This window comes from Esox lucius, chromosome 14, assembly GCF_011004845.1.
Source record: "Esox lucius isolate fEsoLuc1 chromosome 14, fEsoLuc1.pri, whole genome shotgun sequence".
Classification (NCBI taxonomy): Eukaryota; Metazoa; Chordata; class Actinopteri; order Esociformes; family Esocidae; genus Esox; species Esox lucius.
Genome location: NC_047582.1, coordinates 16305535 through 16325864, shown reverse-complemented (window position 1 = coordinate 16325864; position 20330 = coordinate 16305535). Strand labels below are relative to the sequence as shown.

The following is a 20330-nucleotide window of genomic DNA, read 5'->3' as shown; positions in this document are numbered from 1 at the left end:
TCCCATAACCAGGTCCCTCCTCCTCAGGGCAGCATGGTTATGCACCTGCGTCCCTCCACTACCGGCCCCTTCCCCACCCCTATCCAGAGACCTCTTATGCAGGTCAAGAAGACCGTGATCATCCGCTCCCCCTCTTATCCCAACCCCGGGCGCGAGCCTTCCCACTCCACCCCTCCCTCGGCCCCTGAGCCCTCTGTTAAGGGATCCGAGGATGGCATGAAGGTGAGCCACCCACTGTAGGAATAGGTAATTTGATTTTAATATATTTTGTTTTTTGTTTTTATTTCAATCGAATCTGCAAATGAACTTTTTATCAGATCTATTCAGTGCCTTTGGAAAGTATTCAGATGCCTTTCTCCACAATTTGTTGTGTCACTGACTTAATTTATAAATTATTAAAAGAATTCTAGCTTAGCACGGTACTTCATAATGAACCAAAGTTGTTTTTATACATTTGTAAAAGGCCAGAATGGCCTTGTTCGGGGAGATGACCAAGAACCCAGTGGGCACTCAGAACAGAGCTTCTGAGTTTCTCTGCAGAGATGGCAGAACCTGCCAGAAGGAAATCCATCTCTGCAGCACGCCATCATTCAGCTCCTCATTCTTGATTGAAGCCGCTCCTGAGTAAAAGGGATATGAAATGTGTGGAATCATATGAACGATATATTTCAACAATGCCACCTGAAGATCTCAGAGGATGATGAAAAATAATCTGTTTGATGGGACTGAAATCCAACTATATGTCAATGAAAGCCAAGCGCATATAGTGCTACTCACCTGACTTATACTATCCCTCTGGTGAAGCAGGGTAGTGGAAGCATCATGCTATGTGGATGGTTCTCACCGGCAAGAACTGGGAGACAGGTCAAAACTGGGGGAAGGATTAAGAGAGCAAAATACAGAACGGTCCTTGACGCAAACCTGGTCCAGTGCACGCCGGACTTCACACTGGTGCGACAAGTCATCATTCAACATGACAACCCGCAGCACAGCCAAGGCAATGCTGGAGTGACTTCAACACAAGTCTGTGACTCTTGTCTTCTTGAGAAGTCCAGCCAAAGCCCAGACTTAAACCCTATTGAACGTCTTTGTGGAGACCTGAAGATCACAGTTCACCAACGCTCCCCATCCAATCTGACTTACAGTGGGGCAAAAAAGTATTTTGTCAGCCACCAATTGTGCAAGTTTTCCCACTTAAAGGTGAGAGACCTATAATTTTCATCATAGGTACATTTCAACTACGAGAGGCAAAATGAGAAAACATTATCCCGAAAATCACATTGTTGGATTTTTAATGAATTTATTGGTTAATTATGGTGGAAAATAAGTATTTGATCAATAACAAAAGTTAATCTCATTACTTTGTTATATACCCTTTGTTGGCAATGACAGAGGTCAAATGTTTTCTGTAAGTCTTCACAAGGTTTTCCCACACTGTTGCTGGTATTTTGGCCCATTCCTCCATGCACATCTCCTCTAGAGCAGTGATGTTTTGGGGCTGTCGCTGGGCAACACAGACTTTCAACTCCCTCCAAAGATTTTCTATGGGGTTGAGATCTGGTGACTGGTTAGACCACTCCAGGACCTTAAAATGCTTCTTACGAAGCCACTCCTTCGTTGCCCGGGCGGTGTGTTTGGGATCATTGACATGCTGAAAGACCCAGCCACGTTTCATCTTCAATGCCCTTGCTGATGGAAGGAGGTTTTCACTCAATCTCATGATACATGGCCCCATTCATTCTTTCCTTTACACGGATCAGTCGTCCTGGTCCCTTTGCAGAAAAACAGCCCCAAAGCATGATGTTTCCACCCCCATGCTTCACAGGAGGTATGGTGTTCTTTGGATGCAACTCAGCATTCTTTCTCCTCCAAACACGACGAGTTGAGTTTTTACCTAAAAGTTCTATTTTGGTTTCATCTGACCATATGACATTCTCCCAGTCCTCTTCTGGACCATCCAAATGCTCTCTAGCAAACCTCAGACGGGCCTGGACATGTACTGGCTTAAGCAGGGGGACACGTCTGGCACTGCAGGATTTGAGTCCCTGGTGGCGTAGTGTGTTACTGATGGTAGCCTTTGTTACTTTGGTCCCAGCTCTCTGCAGGTCATTCACTTGTGATAATTATGACCCCACAGGGTGAGATCTTGCGTGGAGCCCCGGATCGTGGGAGATTATCAGTGGCCTTGTATGTCTTCCATTTTCTTATAATTGCTCCCACAGTTGATTTCTTCACACCAAGCTGCTTACTTATTGCCGATTCAGTCTTCCCAGCCTGGTGCAGGTCTACAATTTTGTTTCTGGTGTCCATTGACAGCTCTTTGGTCTTGGCTATAGTGGAGTTTGGAGTGTGACTGTTTAAGGTTGAGGACAAGTGTATTTTATACTGATAACAAGTTCAAACAGGTGCCATTAATACAGGTAACGAGTGGAGGACAGAGGAGCCTCTTAAAGAAGTTGTTAGAGGTCTGTGAGAGCCAGAAATCTTTTGTTTGTAGGTGACCAAATACTTGTTTTACTTTCATTTACCAATGAATTCATAAAAGATCCTACAATGTGATATTCTGGATTTATTTTTCTAATATTGTCTCTCATAGTTGAAGTGTACCTTTGATGAAAATTACAAGCCTCATCTTTCAAGTGGGAGAACTTGCACAATTGGTGGCTGGCTAAATACTTTTTTGCCCCACTGTAGCTTAAGAAAACCAGCAAAGTAGAATGGGAGGAAGTGCCCAAATCCAGGTGTGCAAAGCTAGAGACATAAGCAAACCCAAGAACACAAAGTTGTGATCAATGCTAAAGGTGCTTCTACAAAATACTCAAGTCTGATTACGTATGTACATGACAGATTTCAGTTCATTTTCAATAAATTGGCAAGCATTTCAGCATTGCTTTGTCATTATGGGGTGTTTGTAAATTGTTGGCAGACAAATATTTAATGAATTATAAATTGCATCAAAACATGACAACATGTAGAGGAAGTGAAGGGGTCAGACTTTTCTGAAGGCACTTCATGGACTCACACAGTGCCCTCCAGAATCATTGGACCTCTTTGTAAAGATGGCCAGAAAGCCTATAAACTCAGAATACATGAAATAGTGTCCTATATTGTTTGATGATCTTAGACATTTCAGTCATGCAGCACCATTTCACATCCTTTAGTTGTTTTTGGTTACTTCTGAAGACTCCTCTCAACTCACCACAAATGTTTTGAAGGAAGCTCTATTTTTATCTCTGAGAATAGAACCCAGATCCAATCAATATTGCAGACTTCAGACAAATGTGTTTTAGTAGAGCCCTTTGTGCTCATTTTTACCAATATGTCCACGAATCCCAGAGGGCATTATTTATAATGCAATTTTATGTGCTTTACAGTGAAAATAAAAATACAAAATGCAAGGGAATTAAATCAACCAGATTGTTACAATTCTGTAGCTCAGCTTTGTCCAGGGGGACTGCATGGACTTCAACACCCCGGTATCTCAATCCTCACATTCCAATGCCAGGATGAACCTGTCAGTCCCTATGTGAGATAATCATTGCATCAATGTCTGTCTTGGCATAAATGACCCCCTGGAGAGAGCCATGTCTGTACATGCATTTTACATCCTCAGTGAATTACAGTAGCCATAACTGTTTACTGCACCACCCCGGAATCTCAATCCTCGCGCTCCAGTGCTTGGATTAACTAATCAGTCCTTTTGTGAGATAATACCCTACATTGATGTTTAAACAGCAGCACAAGAATTTGCATTATCTGTGATCCACAGATTAAATTTACACAGGTTGTTCCTCTGATAGCACCAGAACTTGCATTGTGATTGGTAAAAGATAGCAAAATATAAATGTAATAACAAAATAAATCAAAAAGATAAATACAGCATAATAAGAAAACATGGAATAAGAAAATAGAATAAAATGAAATATAAAAACATAGGAAGCTATAAGGCTCAACAGTGTGGTTAAGTGTAAGAGCTCAGTCATAGGCATGTGAAAAGGCAGGCCTTTGATTCTAGCTATATTTTTTTAGATGATAGAATGCTGTTTATGGTGACCGATTTGATATGACTGTTAAATGTGAGGTCTGAGTCAGAACACCAAGGTTACACACTTGATCCCTGGTTTTAAGGGCCTGAGAATCCAGCTCTTTACTAATACTTGTTGTTTTATTTTTGTTGCCAAACACAATAATCTCAGTTTTATCTTGGTTTAATTGTAGACAATTTTGGTTCAACCAGGTATTCAGTGAATGGTAAAAAATAAATTTCAAAAATTACTAATATGGGATTGTTGATTCCACTAATTACATTCCAATGCAAACTAAATGTCCAAAATGCTGTTTTTTGTTGTTGTTGGAGTTTTACCCCAACAACAAGCAATTCAACAAAAATATAAAGTTTGTTGTAGTAAACTAATCCCTGCATGGCCCTTATCGTGCCCAACTAATTTGCAAGCCTGGTTCTTATTCACAAGCATTTTTAATGCGCAAAATCGCAATCTTCCTCATATATTTACTACACCTAAGATTTTGGAAGTAATAATACAGGGTTTTTATGGGGGGGGTTGCTTTAGTAAAACAGATTGTGATTCATTCAATTTAAAGTGGGGATATTCAATATGCGGATCACATCGTGGCAACCAACACTGAACAATCATTTTTTGTGCAGCCGTCAACCCAGGTAACCCTGTTTAACGCTGGTTCACCTTTGGACAGTCTCATTGTGTTCGTACGTTCCAAGGGATTAAGAGGAAAAGACACTGTTTGACCTTAGTCTGTTTTGCATGAAAGATTTTAAGGTGTCAGCCAGGACCTATCAATAGATGGTTTGGGTTCTTTGATTTAAGTATATTCTCACACACATTTTCCCGCTCAACGTTGTCATCTATTGCCAGATCATTGATCTATGATTTAACCATTGTAAGCGCTGTTTGATTTTGCAATTGAAGATGGGTAAACTTAAGCCAAACCTATTAATGCTATTATATCACCTGGTGCCTACCCACAGATCCCCATGAGCTTGGTGTTGCCTGTAGCCTAAGATGGAGAATGACAACGCTGGTAAATCAAAAAGAAGGCGCAACTTATGTTTGCTGTTATTACACTGTTGAAATAATTCTGGTTTTTGGGCCCCTTAAGTGGTCCATTGGTCTTTCATTACAGCTGGGTCATTGCCCCCAGGAGTTTGAGTCCTGGTCAGCATAATGATGGTGCCCTGGGGTCCTGCTAAGGGTGGTGCATACTGGCTTAGTGCCTACCAGGGTGGGAATGTCAGACCAGGCTGCCTTGTCTCGCCACACTCACTAATGCTTAGTCGGTTGCCTGCAAACGTCATTGTGTACACTGGCCTTGGTTGTATTGTTTTGCTGCAAGTCATATGAAGCGTTAACAGTGTTTAATTTCTGTGTGTTCCAGAGTAAAGACCTGCAGGAGGTGCGCCAGCTGGTGGGTGAGGGGAAGACTCAGTCGGGGGGCATGATGACCAGCAAACTCCAGGAGCGCCTTCCCGGCTGGCAGGTCAAACCAGCACCACGCACTGGAGCCATCAAACCCCAGGCCATCAAAGTGGAGGAGGGCAAGGCATAGCAACGGACCTTAAACCTCCTTTTAAACTTCACCCAGCCTGACTCTGGACAACACCACCCCTGCCCCCTCCCATGGCCCACCTTTCAGCCTTTTACAACCCCCCCCCCCCCCCAGATCTGTCGCCAAACTTATGGGCAGGCAGGCATACTGTACCAAATTCCTGAACTGTCAGAACCGGACACTTATTATTAAACACCACGTATAGAGATATATAAATATATAAAAAAATATATACATATATACATAGACAATAGTTTGGGACACTCTTCTAAGCAGACTACATGGTCCTCCTTATTTATTAACATAAATTTCCTTTTCAAGATAAAAGATAATGGTCACAAAAACAAAGAAAATAGTCACATTTTCTATGTTGCTCTCCAACAGTCTGAAAAAGGAAACCGCCAGCTCCTGCAGATAGTTCACTCTTCTCGTTTACCTCGTTTTTTTATATATATTTTTTGCCAACCCGTAATTACCTTTTGGACTGTAGCCCTGTAGACAAGGCAGACACTTGAAATGTCACTCCAAGAAAGAAAAAGCGTTTTAAAACTGCAGAATGGAACTTCTTGTACTTTCCCCTACTTTACTTTTTTTTTGTTGTAACCGTGGAGTTTTAATTTTTTAAGTAATCATATCGCTTATTTGCTCTATTATTAAAGGACAACTTTTATTCAATAAAAAAATCCTTAAAATACAGATTTGAGGACATTGTTGTATATAAAAATGGAACCACGTGAACCAGGGTGTCGTCCTCAGACAGCGACCCCTGGGGTACTTCACACAGCTTGTGAACTGTGACAAAATAGCTTATGATGATAGAAAATGTTTGTTATTTTTAAAAGGCATTTTCTTTTTCTTTTTTTGCTTTTGTTCTGTTGCTCTCTCTCTGTCCTAATATGTACTTTGTAAACAGAAGCAGAAACATGAACATTTTAGAGAAGTCATGTTGTTGCCTCATTGGGAGCTACCCTGGCGTTGATGCAGTGTTTGCATGTGATGTGCTGAAAGTGTGTTAATCACAGATCCTGATCCATGATCCAGTCTCAACATTTCAAAAGGCTCTGAAGTTAATAGAAACGACTGAGTGTTTGTGTGTGTGTGTGTGCGCGTGCCTGCGTGTGCGTGATCAACCATGCTGGCAAATACATTGGGTTCTTCTATAGTGTTCGTGTGAGGGATATTTATAGTGTTTGGGAGTGGGGGTGGGCTTTATGGACTACTACTGTATGCTCCTAATAGCTGATTGAAATGTTGCTTTCTTTTGCAATCCTTTTGGTTGAAATGAGTTGCTGAATTTCAGATTCACATCTGATACATGTCTTGTGATTTTATATCCCTCCTCGCTTTTGCTCCTAAAGCTATTATATACACCTATCTGTATTAGCTATGTTTTTGCAACACAACTCAATGGAAAGGCGGGAGGGTTATTGAAGGAATGGGTAGGCACTTCTCTCTAGTGAACATTCAGCACCATGTTAGGTCTCTGGGGTCGCGCTAGCAATAAACGCAGCCTAACTATATCATCACTCAATCAGGGTCCAAATATCTATTTTTATGTTACAATTTGACAACGGAGGGGGATTGGAATTGCTTGATGAATTGATGTACTATCTTTGCTTAGTTTTTTTTTTTTTTTTTGTGAACGCTGCAGTTGCTTTGGTCTCTCCGAAGGAATATTATAGCTTTTCTGTTTGAAAAATGTGAACTGTTGCTATCATCTGTGATTTATTTTTATGGACACTCATTTTGAAACTCATTTACTATTCCAATGTCATCATAACTGGTTATAAATGTTACTGCTTATTATAATGCTCCATGACACTACAAAATGTTCAGACTCACCATTATGGCAGTGTTTCACTGATGTCTGTACATGTTCATTATATTCAGAGTTGTCAGTCAGGGAGGGTGGGTGTCTGAAAACGTATGCTTGATTTATATTGTATCACTAATAAAAGGATTAATGTTTCAAAGGTCACTATGATATAATCACAGGGACTACTTTCACTTGTGGATTGACTTACTGGACGTTGTGATGGCTTTTTGCCCCCCTCTTCCCTATTTTTTGCTGTGAGGGGACCCTGACAGTTTTTGGACTGACTGTGTGGTTTAGCCTACACTGAAACTGCTTTTGGTTTCCTCCTGCTCACGACTTCAGTCATTACTGTACCTAAACCAAGATTTCAACCTTTTTTTACCACACACTTTTTTTGGTCAGAGAATCAGTGCACTCTGGAACTAATCCTACAGTGTAACTTACCTGATGTTTATCCTTTCAGATATGTGATCATATTCGCCCTTTACTTGTTAAGAGCTTATTGAGAAAAAAATAAAGCATTTGTGCTTTTTCAAATGTTGTCCTTGTTAAATTTTTATTTTAAGTCTATCAATTGAATAAGCAAGGTCTTTGCTTACATGCAGTTTGGAATGAATACTTATTTTAAAACTAAAGTTTAATGCAGTGCAGTCCAGTAGTTAATCTGGACATTGGATTTGGAATTAAACAAAACACAATGATGGATTTGAAACAAAACTTCTACAGAGGTTAAAATGCAGACTCATTCATAAACCATGTAGGAATTAGTCCTTTTTATACATTCCAACCATTTTAAAGAACCAAAAGTAATATGAAAATTGGTTACTCTGCTTTTTCTTGGCCAGGTGTCTTGCTGCATGGTTAGTCCATGCACAAGTGAGCTAACAAGATGGATGTAATTCTAGGTGTGGCATTTCCATTTGGAGTATGATACTGTTGCCCTGCAAAATGGGGAGCAGAGATGTCATGACAAAACAAAATCTATCTGAGACAGCCAAAGATTAGGTATGTCATAATCAACTGTTAGGTTATTAAGCAAACGCGCACTGGTGAGTACCAGTGGCAACGACCTGGTAGCCCACGGAAGACCGAAGAATTCCTTGAATTGTAAAGACTCGCAAACATTAATACACCACGATGTAGGCATAAATGTACCAAAGAATGCCATAAAGAGAAGACTACTCCAGGATATCCTCAGAGGGATTAAGGTACAAATTACTGGTTAGTCTCAAAAACGGTAATGTTACGGTTTTGCTAAAAAGTTAAACGATTGGGTTATGTTTACCACTTTATCTACGGCTGCGCCTGGAAACGTGTCACTCGTCTTTGAATTCTGTATTGTACAGAAACCTAATCTCAGATTCAACCCAAAAGCCTCAAAAGTCATTGCATGGCACTTCACCCTGCAGCAAAACAATGACCCCAAGGCAATGCTAAAGCAACCAAGGCACTTTTTCCAGGGTTTATCAATGGAATAATCTGACTTTAATCCAAGTAAGCATAGCAAAAGACAAGACCGAAGGTAGAAATGTCCCGGAAAAAACAGGACCATGAAGACCACTGCGTACAGGCCTGGCACAGAATCACCAGGTGTAGATGACCAACCTCTGGTCAGGTTTACGGTCACAACCAAGGGCGGAAATCGCGGGGGGGTCGGGACCCCCCCTTTCTGAGGGTTGTCCCCCCCTAAAATATAATTAAAATAGGTGTATTGTAAATAATATAATGGTATATACTTAAAATAATTGTGTAAGTAGTAAAACAATACAAATGCAAACGGGGCAACAACAAAAAAAGTTTTAAACATTTTGAGTCCCCCCTGCTTTGCCTCAAAGTGTTTTGGTCCACTGGCTGCTCCCTTTACCTCAGTCACCACCGACACACACACAGTCGGTGGCGGGAGAAAACAAAGTTTTCAGTAGTTGTGAAACCTCAGTAAGTCCAGGCTATTTTATTCACAATTATACATCGGATGAAGTTCATCGGATATTTTCTCTCTAATATAGATGATGCTGAGTCATTGATAAATCATCTCAAAAAAATATTGTGTAAATTAACTTGTGTAACTTAACTAACAGTTACCTACCAATGTAATATTGTCACCAATGTATTCTGCTTTGTTAGCAATTATAACGTTACTCTCTTGTTTTATAGTAGTTTAGGTTGTTTAATAACGTAGCATAGCCTATCACACACACACACAAATACACACAGTACGGGTGGTTCTCAAAGCGTGAGGCGCGCCCCACTGGTGGTTTTGAAGAATGTTTTGGTCAATTTAGCCAGCTTTTTCATTGAACCAGAAAGAAACTTTGAGAAGAAGGATAATGGAACCGTCTCCATGCTACACTAATAATAGAAGTAAGGCTTTCCTCTCTGTACACATAGGCTATCCTAATTGTGCCTGTATTATTGGTGTCCCCTTCAAAAAATTTTAAGTTTATTGTCCCCCCCAACAGTTAGATGAAATTTTCGCCCATGGTCACAACCAAATACAATATTTGAGGGTTTTACTTAAGATTGGACTACTGAAATAGAGGGATTGTATTTTAAAAAACGTCTATATTCCTGCACTGTTCACGGGTTGAGTGTGGTAACTTAGAGGTGAAGCGGATTGTCTAACCTTTTAACCTCTTGTTTCATTTCGTATCAATGTTGCTGGAGTACAGAGACTAAACAATTAAACTTTTCAATTTCCAAATACCTATGAACTGTAATGTATTCAACTTGGCTGCCTGCAGTAGAAACGGGCTACATAATTCTTAGTAGCATTGCATGAACCGACAGGCTGTTTTTACCTTGGTCAAAAGTAATGACGTCAAAAGTGTCAAATTCCGCGCATTTTTGTCAGACAAAGGGTCTTGCTACACCATAGACAATTTTCCAAGACTACCCTCTAAACCGGAATCTTCTGGACATTTTGACGGAGGAAACCAAATAGAAGGTAATCATTTTGACTCAAACTTTGTGTTGCCCATCATGCCATGTTGTAGATGTAGGCAATGTGGTGATTTTAAAAAGTTGTTATTGCATGTCTGTCGATATATTTTGGAAAAAAGACGTAGTGCAACCCATCATAAAAAGTTCTTCAGTCGCTGACTGCACGTTTCTTGGTGCATAAAGTATACTGTTTTCTAGCGTGGACATCGCCATTGCATCCACCATAGTAATATAATCTACTAGGTTTGACGTACCCGCAATTGACGTGGCTAGATTAGCTAATCTTTAGTTACAGAAATTACATAGGCTTACATGTAAGTTAATTGCATCGAACCTCGTTAGTGCTTTGCAAAAAACAAGACTCCCACAGTATACCACGGCAAAGAGTTATCGCTGAGTGCCTGGATACAGAACTTAGCCGTGGTGTCTTGACAATATACTGTACCACAAACCCGCGAGGTGACTTACTGCTATTGTAAACCGGTTACTTACAGAATTAAAGCAATACTACGGCTTCCAACCAATCGGCATTCGATATTCGAACCACTCGGTTTATAACGCAGAATAGGCTATAGGGGAAAGGGAGAGTCAATATACTGGAGTCAAAACTCGTGTTTATTATGAGTGTTTATTATATTTTGTTGTACCTTATCTCAAGATGTCAGGTAAAGCAATCAGACCGGGCGAGGGTCTGATGATGATGCAGGAGCTCGAAGACCGTCTGAAGGAACAGATTGATAAACTAGAGCATATCCGCCTCTCTGCTGCTGAGCTGAAAGACAACGTGACTGGGGTTTGTTCCTGTGGAGTGTCTCACTCATACTATTTTATTTTTTTACTATTTATTTGGATTGCAATTGGCTGTTGCTTAAGAATAAACGATTCTTCATCCACACGCCTTTTCCCATATGTTCTGATCCAAGTTTGCTTCTGCTACATCCCTGAAAGTCTCATTGAGCTCAGGTTGGGATATATACTGAACTATACATGTGTATCTGTTTCTACACCATTGCAGAACACTGGTGATCTGAACCAGTCTATTGCTGACCATCTGGACTGGTTGGGTCAGCTGTCTGAGAGAGTGGAGACCCTTCAGATGAATACATCTGTCTTTGTTCAGGTAAGGGGCAGAATGCATGGTAAAGACACATTATAACTGACGACAGCTTGTGTGAGTGTGTTTATCTGATAGTAGTTTGTGTGCAGATGAACCCTAAGCCTCGTACCTGGGGCGGGAAGCAGGGCTCCAGACACGCTCCACGGTGGAGCCGGCTCCACAGTCTGGCTGATGATGCTCAGTCTGACTATGGCTGGTCCCCCAACCGAACACGTCGCAACAGCGATGCTGCCTCTGAGATGTCCTGCGCCTGGTGATGTGTCTGTTCCAGTGGATCAGTGGACTGGTCTTGAATCAGTGTGTTGGCTGTACCGGGGTTCCGGATTTGAATTGCATAAGTCACGCTATATACTATACTGTATAGTTGCATAGGGTGAAACAATCTGCTAAATGACCATGGTAATACACCCAATTACAACCAACCAAGCTGCCAATAAACATGTTTTATGTTATATCACTGCATAAATATGAATTGCTATCCACACAATGAATTGTTGCACATTTCACTGTAGTGGTACATTTTAAGAATTAATGTCTTTCAGTGTGTTTTTATTTTATTTATTTCTTCTTTTGTAGTGCTCTTGTAAAAAATGTATATTGCTATTAACCAAAAGTTATCATTATTATTATTATTATTTTTACTGCTGCCAGCTGTACTACAGTAACATTGTAAGGTTGTTATGAGAGCCTAGCTGATCTGAGAGCCCTTACCAGAATCTTTAGTTAAGCAGAATTTCTTAAAATTGTTGCCAACATTACATTTTCCTAACCAACAGGTAGGCTAATCCACATTGTAGCCTTGTTTAACTAGGAAACTTGATTTCCTTTGTATTGATTTGTTCTTAAAATACAAGCATACATAGCAAACATAAATCAACATAAATACCTACTCAGCAACGCATCATCCCTGGGAACATCTCTTAGCTGTGGAATATTGGCCATATACACACCCACTCGTGCCTTATTGTTTACTTCTACTACGGCTTTCACCCAATCCGCATTCAAGATTCAAACCTCCCAGTTTATTATTAGAATGTATTAGGAAAAAAAAGTTTTATAGAATGAGGATAAGAAAGCACTTAGGGCGTACAGAAGGTTGACATCTCCCAAAATTATTGGGGATACATACATTGTAGGGGATTGCTTTTAGAAAGAGAAACAATTATGTTTTGCTGTCTTTAAAAAAATAGGTAACATCTCGCGCAGAAACATTTTGGGCGGAGTAAACCTTACATTTCTTCTCTGTCAATGGAGTTTTAAATAAAGCTTTGTATTTGACAGACGCGTGCGTGTTTCTTACGATTCAGAGCAAATAAGGTAGCCTTACAGTGCCAGACGTTGTAATACCCAGACAGCTAGATTTATTTTTGTATAAATAGTTATCTATCATTCCCTCCGAAAATGGCAGAAAGCGACTGGGACACCGTGACTGTCTTGAGGAAGAAGGGTCCGACTGCTGCCCAGGCCAAATCTAAGCAGGTAGCCAGCTAGCTAACTAGAGCAGCTAGCATTAGCCTGTTAGCATAGGAACCCGAGAAACAACCGATAATAGCCTAGAAACATGGTTGAATCCAACAACTGAACCCATGTCGGCTACACTGTCACTGGCAGTCTGACAAGCTTGCTAACGTTACAAATACCGGAGTTTTAAGACCTTGCATCTCCCTGGCCTTTCTTGCTCGTTAACATGTATTGGACAAACGATTATGTGGGTTGTCATCTAAACATTTGACTGACTTCGATGTCGAATTGGACTAAATGTAACTTTTCTGTACTTTTTTCGTAGCATGCATGTGTTCGGTTTTTCTGTTGGATCAGCTTAAACTCCCCAAATTGCAATGGGAGTAGTGGTGTTGGTGGACTATACACTATTTCGATATAGCCATACATTGAGGGATTTACACAACACCGTATAATCAAATTGTTCTTAATGGAAGCCATGTTATCTCCCAATGTTCAATATACGCCATTTCACCCCAGGGCGGACGAGCGCAGTGTGCATGTGCCATGCGTGTTCTTTAGCAGCAGTACTACTAAGCGGTTTTCGCTGTTTGGCACCAAGACAAAAGTATTTATAGGAACATTTATATTATTAATAATACAATATCTTATTTAAATGATACTCATTTTCTTAAACGAGTGACAAAATCGAGTACCTATTTACCATATTTTAGATCTGAGATACTTTCACATATCTGAATAACTCAAATGTTCTCTTATAGTCGTCTAAAATATTAATCCAATGGATTATGAAGAACGTAGGTTATACTTCTGAACATTGTAATTGTTGTGCAAGTTGCAGCATTACACTTTCTATAAACCAGTTAGATGAGTATGCCAAAAATGGTTAATGTAGATCTTAATTTACAATTCAGTAAATGTTACACTCCAGAAAAGCGTTATTACAAAGTATTGTAAACACATAAGTGTATGCATTTATTGATGAATATACAGCTCCGGGGAAAATGAAGAGACCACTGCACCTTTTTTTTCCTTTCCAAAAAAGTTGAAAAGAAAAGTTTTGAGTGAGGAACAGAAGCGTTGGATTTGCAGTGCTCTTAATTTTAACTATTTTCCTCACTCAATATCTAATTTTAGACTTTTTTGGAAAGGAAAGAAAAAGGTGCAGTGGTCTCTTAATTTTTTCCGGAGCTGTATGTATATCTGGTTACTTTGTATTGTTCTCTGACTGTAGATACGTTTTTGGACGCGTATAGGAAAGCCAGAGAATGTGTAATTGCAGCATACTTTCTGTAACTTATTCAACAGTAGACCAGTATTTTGGCAGGACTTAAATATATGTTTATTTTACCCGAGACAAGGTTGGTTGCGATTGTTACGCAAAATTGGCAGCTCTTATAGTATTTAGTTATTAGACTTCCCTATGAAAAGCATTACCCATGGGTCATTCTCATTTAGTGTTTGAGACCTCCCATTTTATCAAAAGAGGAAAATGTAAAATCACTTCAATAGTTTTTATTTTATTATGGTTGGACCTAATTTGCCTAGATCCGGTTTAGTTTTATATTTATCTGAAAAATATATAAAATTAGTTTTTATACCTTTATAAGAATGTTTTTCATGTGGAATTTTAGTGTACAATTTTGACCTTGCCTCTGATAACGTTTAGCCACGTGGCTACAGATTGTGAAGTGTTTTTTCTCATCACCTTTACAATAATCTGTAGAGGGCTTGTAGTATTGTTGTCACATTTCCACTGATCAGCCTATAGCTCTGTCAAAGTTGCCATTGACCTTTTGGTAGTCTGAAATCAGTCTCATTCTTGGTCGTTAATACAGTTTGGAGGAGTGGCCTGATCTAGGCAAGGTATTGGTGGTACCTTGCACTATTTAATAATTATTATGACCATGTTACAAGGGATTTTCATGGCTAATAAATATTTCTAGACTAATCCCTGATCTGTCTATACACAACATTGTCTATTTGTTTCATTTTTACAACTCCTCGGTGCTCATGGTTGAGTGTTTGCTTTCCTATTCATTACCCAACAATAGAAACTGATTAATATATCCTGAAAACATTAGAATCACTATAATTTGACACAGGATTGAGGCCAATTATTAGATTTTGAAGACTTACCAAATTCAGTGTAGTATTTTAAATGTGTCATTTCATAACAATAAAAAACATCCCCTTAAAAGTGTGGAGTATGGTTTGTGGGAAAAATATGTAGATGCATGTAATTAAAAAAACAAAATGTGAAATGGTTGTAAGGGGTGTAATTACCATACCCAAATTGTATGATTTCATGAATCATGATTTTCATGTCATTGGAATTCTATCCAATGATTCATCAGAGCAGAAGCTAAGATATTTTTGCTGTTTTATCGATTTGGTTGCGTTTTGGTAGTGAGTTTTGTGATGGGATTGAGAATTGTGATACATTTATTGATCATGGTTGTATTAAAAATGTTGGCCACAAATAGACAATTTCACTGCACTTGCATGTTATATCAGTATATGAGACGGCAAGCTATCTAGGGCGACTTTTTCTGTAGTTGTTATGCCTGCCTTGTTTTGGTAAAATGCATTTTGTTCACTATAAATAATGTATTTTTTGTCTCTCATAGATGGCTGAGATGGGGCAGTTTGTCAGAACACACATGAACAGGGCACGCAAAGCATACAGTTGTTATGAGTTTTTGTTCTATAGTACACTAATGTTTTCTACACAGAGAGAACAGTGCTACACTGCTAACAGTGCTAACTGATCTAGATATATTTTTTTTTACAATAATTCAAACATTCTTCCCTGCGTTTCTGCTCGCGCTAAGTATTAAAAAAAAATTGTTTGGGGAAAGTTTGGTGTAAGTATGTACATGTAACGTGTAGTGGTTATTCAAATCCTGCATGTTTGGTGTGTACAGTTGGTGTCGAGGAGGACCCATGATCTTACTAGGAGGAGAGTAAAACAGGAGAAAATTGGGAAGAAACATTTAACAAATAAAAACAATGATAAGTTATATGTCTTGGCCCACATTGAATTTGGTCAGATCGTTTGATGGGAAGTGGTAGTAAAAAGAAAAGCCGTCTTCAAAGTTCCAGTGGTGACTCTCCCAGCTCCATGCTCATTATGCGTCTTCTCGTCAGAGACCAGGGTTCAATACCCGTCTCCACCCTTCACCTTTATGTCTCGAATTCATCTGTCTCCCTCTGAAACCCAGTGTCAATAAAACCTATAAAAATATGTAAGGAGAGTGAGTGTCCTCTCCTTTAAAGATAAAGAAATGTTTAGTGCTTTTTTCATTTCATTGGTGTGCAAGGTCATCAACAACACAATCAGGTGTCAAAAAAGTTATTGCCAAGGCAGGACTGAAGTCATAAGGAACCCTAGAACTTATCTAGGGATTTGCAGGCCTCCTTTGGCTAAGACTGGTGTCCTTTACCACCATCAGAAAGACACCTCGCACAGTAGCGAGGTGGAGACTATTGCTTGCCAAAAATATCATTAATTTCTCGCTCCAGCTGGCCATTAGGGCATGAATGATTCTCAGGAATTCTGGGATAATATTCTATTGACAGATTAGTCAAAAGTAGACCTCTTTGTGGCTGACTGTGGGACATGTAATGTTTTGTGAAACCAAACTGCATTCCACAGTACGAATCTTAAACCAACAGTTAACATGTTGTAGTGTATTGGTTTGAGGATATGTTGCTACATGAGCCTTGCTATAATTAAAGGATCGTGAATACTGTTGATGTGGACCTGGGTCATGCAGCAAGACAATGTTCCAAAACGCAAGAAAGTCTATATCGGAATGGTTTAGGAACAAGACATTTAGGGCTGGGGTTTGCGGGCACAGATTAATCCGGTACTGGAAATTCAAGCTCAGATTTCCATTAATTTCGATTTTCTTTTATTAAAGGACTAGGTTTTAACTTATTTCACAAAAACAGCAAATAACATTATTTATATTGCATAGTCAAAGTTCAGACTCAAACCTCATTAAAATTTGACAGGACTTGAAAGAAGCTGTTTGTATTCTGAGACGTTTGTATATCTGAGGTGAAGCAGTTCTGCATGGAGAAGTAGGCCAAAATTCCTCCAGAGTGCTGTTTGAGACGACTTAATAACTATAGGAAGTGTTTGGTTGCAGCTATTGCTATGTTGTGGTTTAGTTTAAGTCGTTTCAAACTATTTCACATAGGGTATTGGATGTTTCATTAATTTGCTGTGTATTTAATTAATGTGTTCACAAAGCATTTATTTTATCTAATATTTTGGTTGACCATCATTGTCAGAAGTATGTAATCTATGTAATTTGATGATTAAACCAATACAGTTTCTTTTGTCTCGTAGAGGAATCATCCAACATCAAGGTGAAAAACATACATTCTCATTGTATTATATAAGACAATTCTGCCGACACTAATCACCACTAAACTCCATCGTAATTCATGGAGAGTTTTTAATGGTCTAGAATCTTCCCATGATGAGTCCATGATGTGGCCCCAGCATATCCAATAGTAATATGTAGAAAAACATGTTTTTCTAGGCCATCACAGCAGCGCAGAGACGTGGAGAAGACCTTGAGACTACTAAGAAATGTAAGCCTTATTCTTTATAGAAAAATGTGCAATCCACCATCCCCTACTGGGAGTTCCGGGACATTAAGGATTATTTGGAATAAAATAAATACTGCCAGTTTATACCTACCATGCCCCAATTCATTTGTGTCCACAGGGTCTGCAGGGCAAAATAAGCAGCATCTGGTGACCAAGAACACGGCCAAGCTGGACCGTGAGACGGAGGAGCTGCAGCACCAGAGGGTCTCCCTAGAGGTGGGCAAGGTCATCCAGCAAGGCCGCCAGAACAAGGGCTTCACCCAGAAAGACCTGGCCACTGTAAGTAACCGTGCCCACAGAGGTCGTTCAAAGGTGAATAATGTTTCCGTTTTTCACCTGCCTTGGACTTGGTTCATTCACCATAGTGTTCTCTCATATTAATAATTGAAGTCTGTTGCTGTTTTAAAATCACCAACGGTCTCACAGTGACATCTCTGAGCAGTTCCCTTCCAGTCCTGCTCAGCTCAGTTCAGAAGGACAAGTGTATCTTTGATGTTTCTGTGTGGTTTAATACATCATCCACGGCATACTTACTTGCCCATGACTAGAGACTTGAATTTCCGATTTGTTGTTATTACCTGTCTGCCAGTCACTGCACATCTTTCTAAGGCTTTCCAACACTACATCATTAAATACAGCTCTGGAAAAAATGAAGAGACCACTGCACTTTTTTCTTTCCTGTCCAAAAAAGTTTAAAAGGAAGGATTTGAGTGAGGAACAGAAGCATTCAATTTGCAGTAGTCTCTTAATTTTAAGAGAGTGTTCCTCACTCAAAACCTTCCTTTTTGACTTTTTTGGAAAGGAAAGGAAAAGGTGCAGTGGTCTCTTAATTTTTTCCAGAGCTGTTGGAGTTTACAAGAAACATGTATATTTGCTAATGGAAATAAAATGAGATAAAACATGTTTCAGATGAATAAAAATGTGAACTTGAAAAGTTAGGTCCAAAAGTAAGGAAACAGTTATTTAAATTATTTTAGGTTTTTGTCTATTCTGTTTAAGTTAGAATATTAGAATGAGGAAGCATAGCCTTTGTCCTGCAGACACTGGAACCAACAGGATTCCCAATTCTTTTTCGTTTGCCAAGAGCCCTGAAGGAGGGAATTCTGATGGAGAAAGAGTAGACCTCGTGCAACAGTGTAATTCTGAGGAAAATATGTGCAAGACACCTCCATAATGACCATAAAAACTGATTTTTCATCAGTTTTGCACTGTAGCTAGAAATAACATCATATTTGTAGGCTACAGATTTTTACTGATGTTTCTTTTGGCTTTGTCCTTTAGAAAATTAACGAGAAGCCTCAAGTCATCGCAGACTATGAATGTGGAAAAGCAATACCCAACAATCAAATCATGGGAAAGATTGAGAGAGCAATCGGTGAGTTGAATCTAGACAAACTCTCACAGGAATTAGTTTTTTATCAATTTACCTTTTTTTTTTCCTTCTGTACAACCTAGGTGCGTCAGGGGGCTACTGAAATTCATACTTTTAATTTTCTTAATATCGAATACAACACATGCCCTCATGCCTTTTTGCTTAATTATAACGCAGTATTGTTTAATATCTGTTGCTGATTGAGTTCTGGAATGCACATTAATTCCTGATATATTGTTTGATCATCACCACCACATTCACACAGCAATTAACGCCAATTTATGGAACCGTTTGTCCCGCTTATACAATAGTTGCCAATAAAAAACAAACATAAGCATATTCTGAAAGAAAGTGTTGTTTTTAATATTTACTTGTTTATTAGTGAATTTATGTTTTGGTTTTTTAATATAGATCTATTCCAACTAACGACTGAATTGCATCTGTAGCAATAAAACATGACAAAGCATTATCACTAATAAAACATTAACAAACACATAGCCTCTACAAGTAAATGGTTGCTTATGTTGTTATGTTGTTCCTTTTTGTTCCTTTTTTGCCTGTAAGTTGATATCTACAGGCTGGTAACAACAATTGTCAGTACTATCCATACATTTCACATGTGGGACAATTTGACCTGCCCACAGGAATTCATCCCTTACATATGGTGGTGCTGTGTTCGTATGTTAATAACAATTGCAATGATGGCAGAGGTGCAATCCATGAAAAAACAAAGGCTCCTTTTAATTTTTTGGGGTCTGACATCACACTTTTTTATTCTCAGGTTTGAAACTGCGCGGGAAAGATATTGGAGTGCCCCTGGAGGCAAAGTCCAAGAAGAAATGAGTATAAAGCCTCGAAATCAGCCCCCCCCCAATGTCCCCCATGTCCCCCACCCCCATCACCCCATCCTCCCTCCCCATCCTCCTCTTCTACCTGGGCTGATAACCACCTCTGTCCTGCTACAGGACTGGGTGATCCGATCCACCAAGTTTTAAGTTGCATATACTGCATTACAAATTACTTCTTATAAACAATGATTGAATGCATTGCAAAACTTGCATACCAAAAGTGCTGTGAAATTGTTTTCTTTGGTTTGCTGCTGTTTTGGCACATTTATTTTAAGGATGGTTGAAACAGAGTAGGTGAATGTTTCCATGGCCATGTGCCTCCACTTTATTTAATTTTAGTGCTTGATTGCAGCCTTTTCCCACAATGTATATTGGGTCATAGCGATTGTTTTGATCCTCAAATAAAGTTTGACAGTCTAGCATTTGATGATGGTAATTTAATACATACCATAACAGATTCTCATAAACATTAAAACTAGATGTTTTTTTGTCCTGTATTGTTACTACCACTAGTAATCCATCTCCCATTGGTTCCATACATGAAATTTCCAATTTATCATGTAAGAA

General features: G+C 39.3%; 2 protein-coding genes across 8 annotated transcripts in view; both read left to right on the top strand.

The window, feature by feature from the left end:
- prrc2b (proline-rich coiled-coil 2B) overlaps positions 1-7936 on the top strand; it is a 31290-nt gene extending 23354 nt beyond the window's left edge. For 5 of the 6 annotated variants that reach the window (XM_020053333.3, XM_010877977.5, XM_020053335.3 and 2 more), the window contains 2 exons: positions 13-222; positions 5413-7936. In XM_020053333.3, the coding sequence (XP_019908892.2) occupies positions 13-222; positions 5413-5583 (381 nt within the window). In that variant the 3' untranslated portion in view covers positions 5584-7936. Of the gene's footprint in view, positions 1-12; positions 247-5412 lie in introns of those variants that run through there. The other variant, XM_020053336.2, reaches the window with a different exon arrangement.
- Positions 7937-9126: 1190 nt separating this feature from the next.
- On the top strand, positions 9127-19800 carry LOC105015108 (endothelial differentiation-related factor 1 homolog). Of its 2 annotated transcripts, XM_010877972.5 has the most exons (11): positions 9127-9334; positions 9703-9760; positions 10251-10343; positions 10998-11132; positions 11355-11459; positions 11546-12935; positions 17280-17297; positions 17474-17525; positions 17662-17822; positions 18825-18918; positions 19697-19800. In XM_010877972.5, exons 6-11 carry the CDS (start codon positions 12858-12860, stop codon positions 19756-19758), a joined length of 465 nt encoding a protein of 154 aa, XP_010876274.1. In that variant the 5' UTR covers positions 9127-9334; positions 9703-9760; positions 10251-10343; positions 10998-11132; positions 11355-11459; positions 11546-12857; the 3' UTR covers positions 19759-19800. The 2 variants fall into 2 exon arrangements, with proteins under 2 accessions (XP_010876274.1, XP_010876275.1); XM_010877973.5 differs by lacking the exons at positions 9703-9760; positions 17280-17297 and having other exon boundaries at positions 9128-9334.
- Positions 19801-20330: the final 530 nt, after the last annotated feature.

What these genes read in the sequence shown, in the direction of transcription:
- LOC105015108 (XM_010877972.5), top strand. Translation starts at nt 12,858, where the DNA reads ATGGCAGAAAGCGACTGGGACACCGTGACTGTCTTGAGGAAGAAGGGT. An exon ending in CCTTGAGACTACTAAGAAAT is followed by an intron (nt 17,526 to 17,661) that starts GTAAGCCTTATT and finishes TTGTGTCCACAG; the next exon opens with GGTCTGCAGGGCAAAATAAG. An exon ending in AAAGATTGAGAGAGCAATCG is followed by an intron (nt 18,919 to 19,696) that starts GTGAGTTGAATC and finishes TTTTATTCTCAG; the next exon opens with GTTTGAAACTGCGCGGGAAA.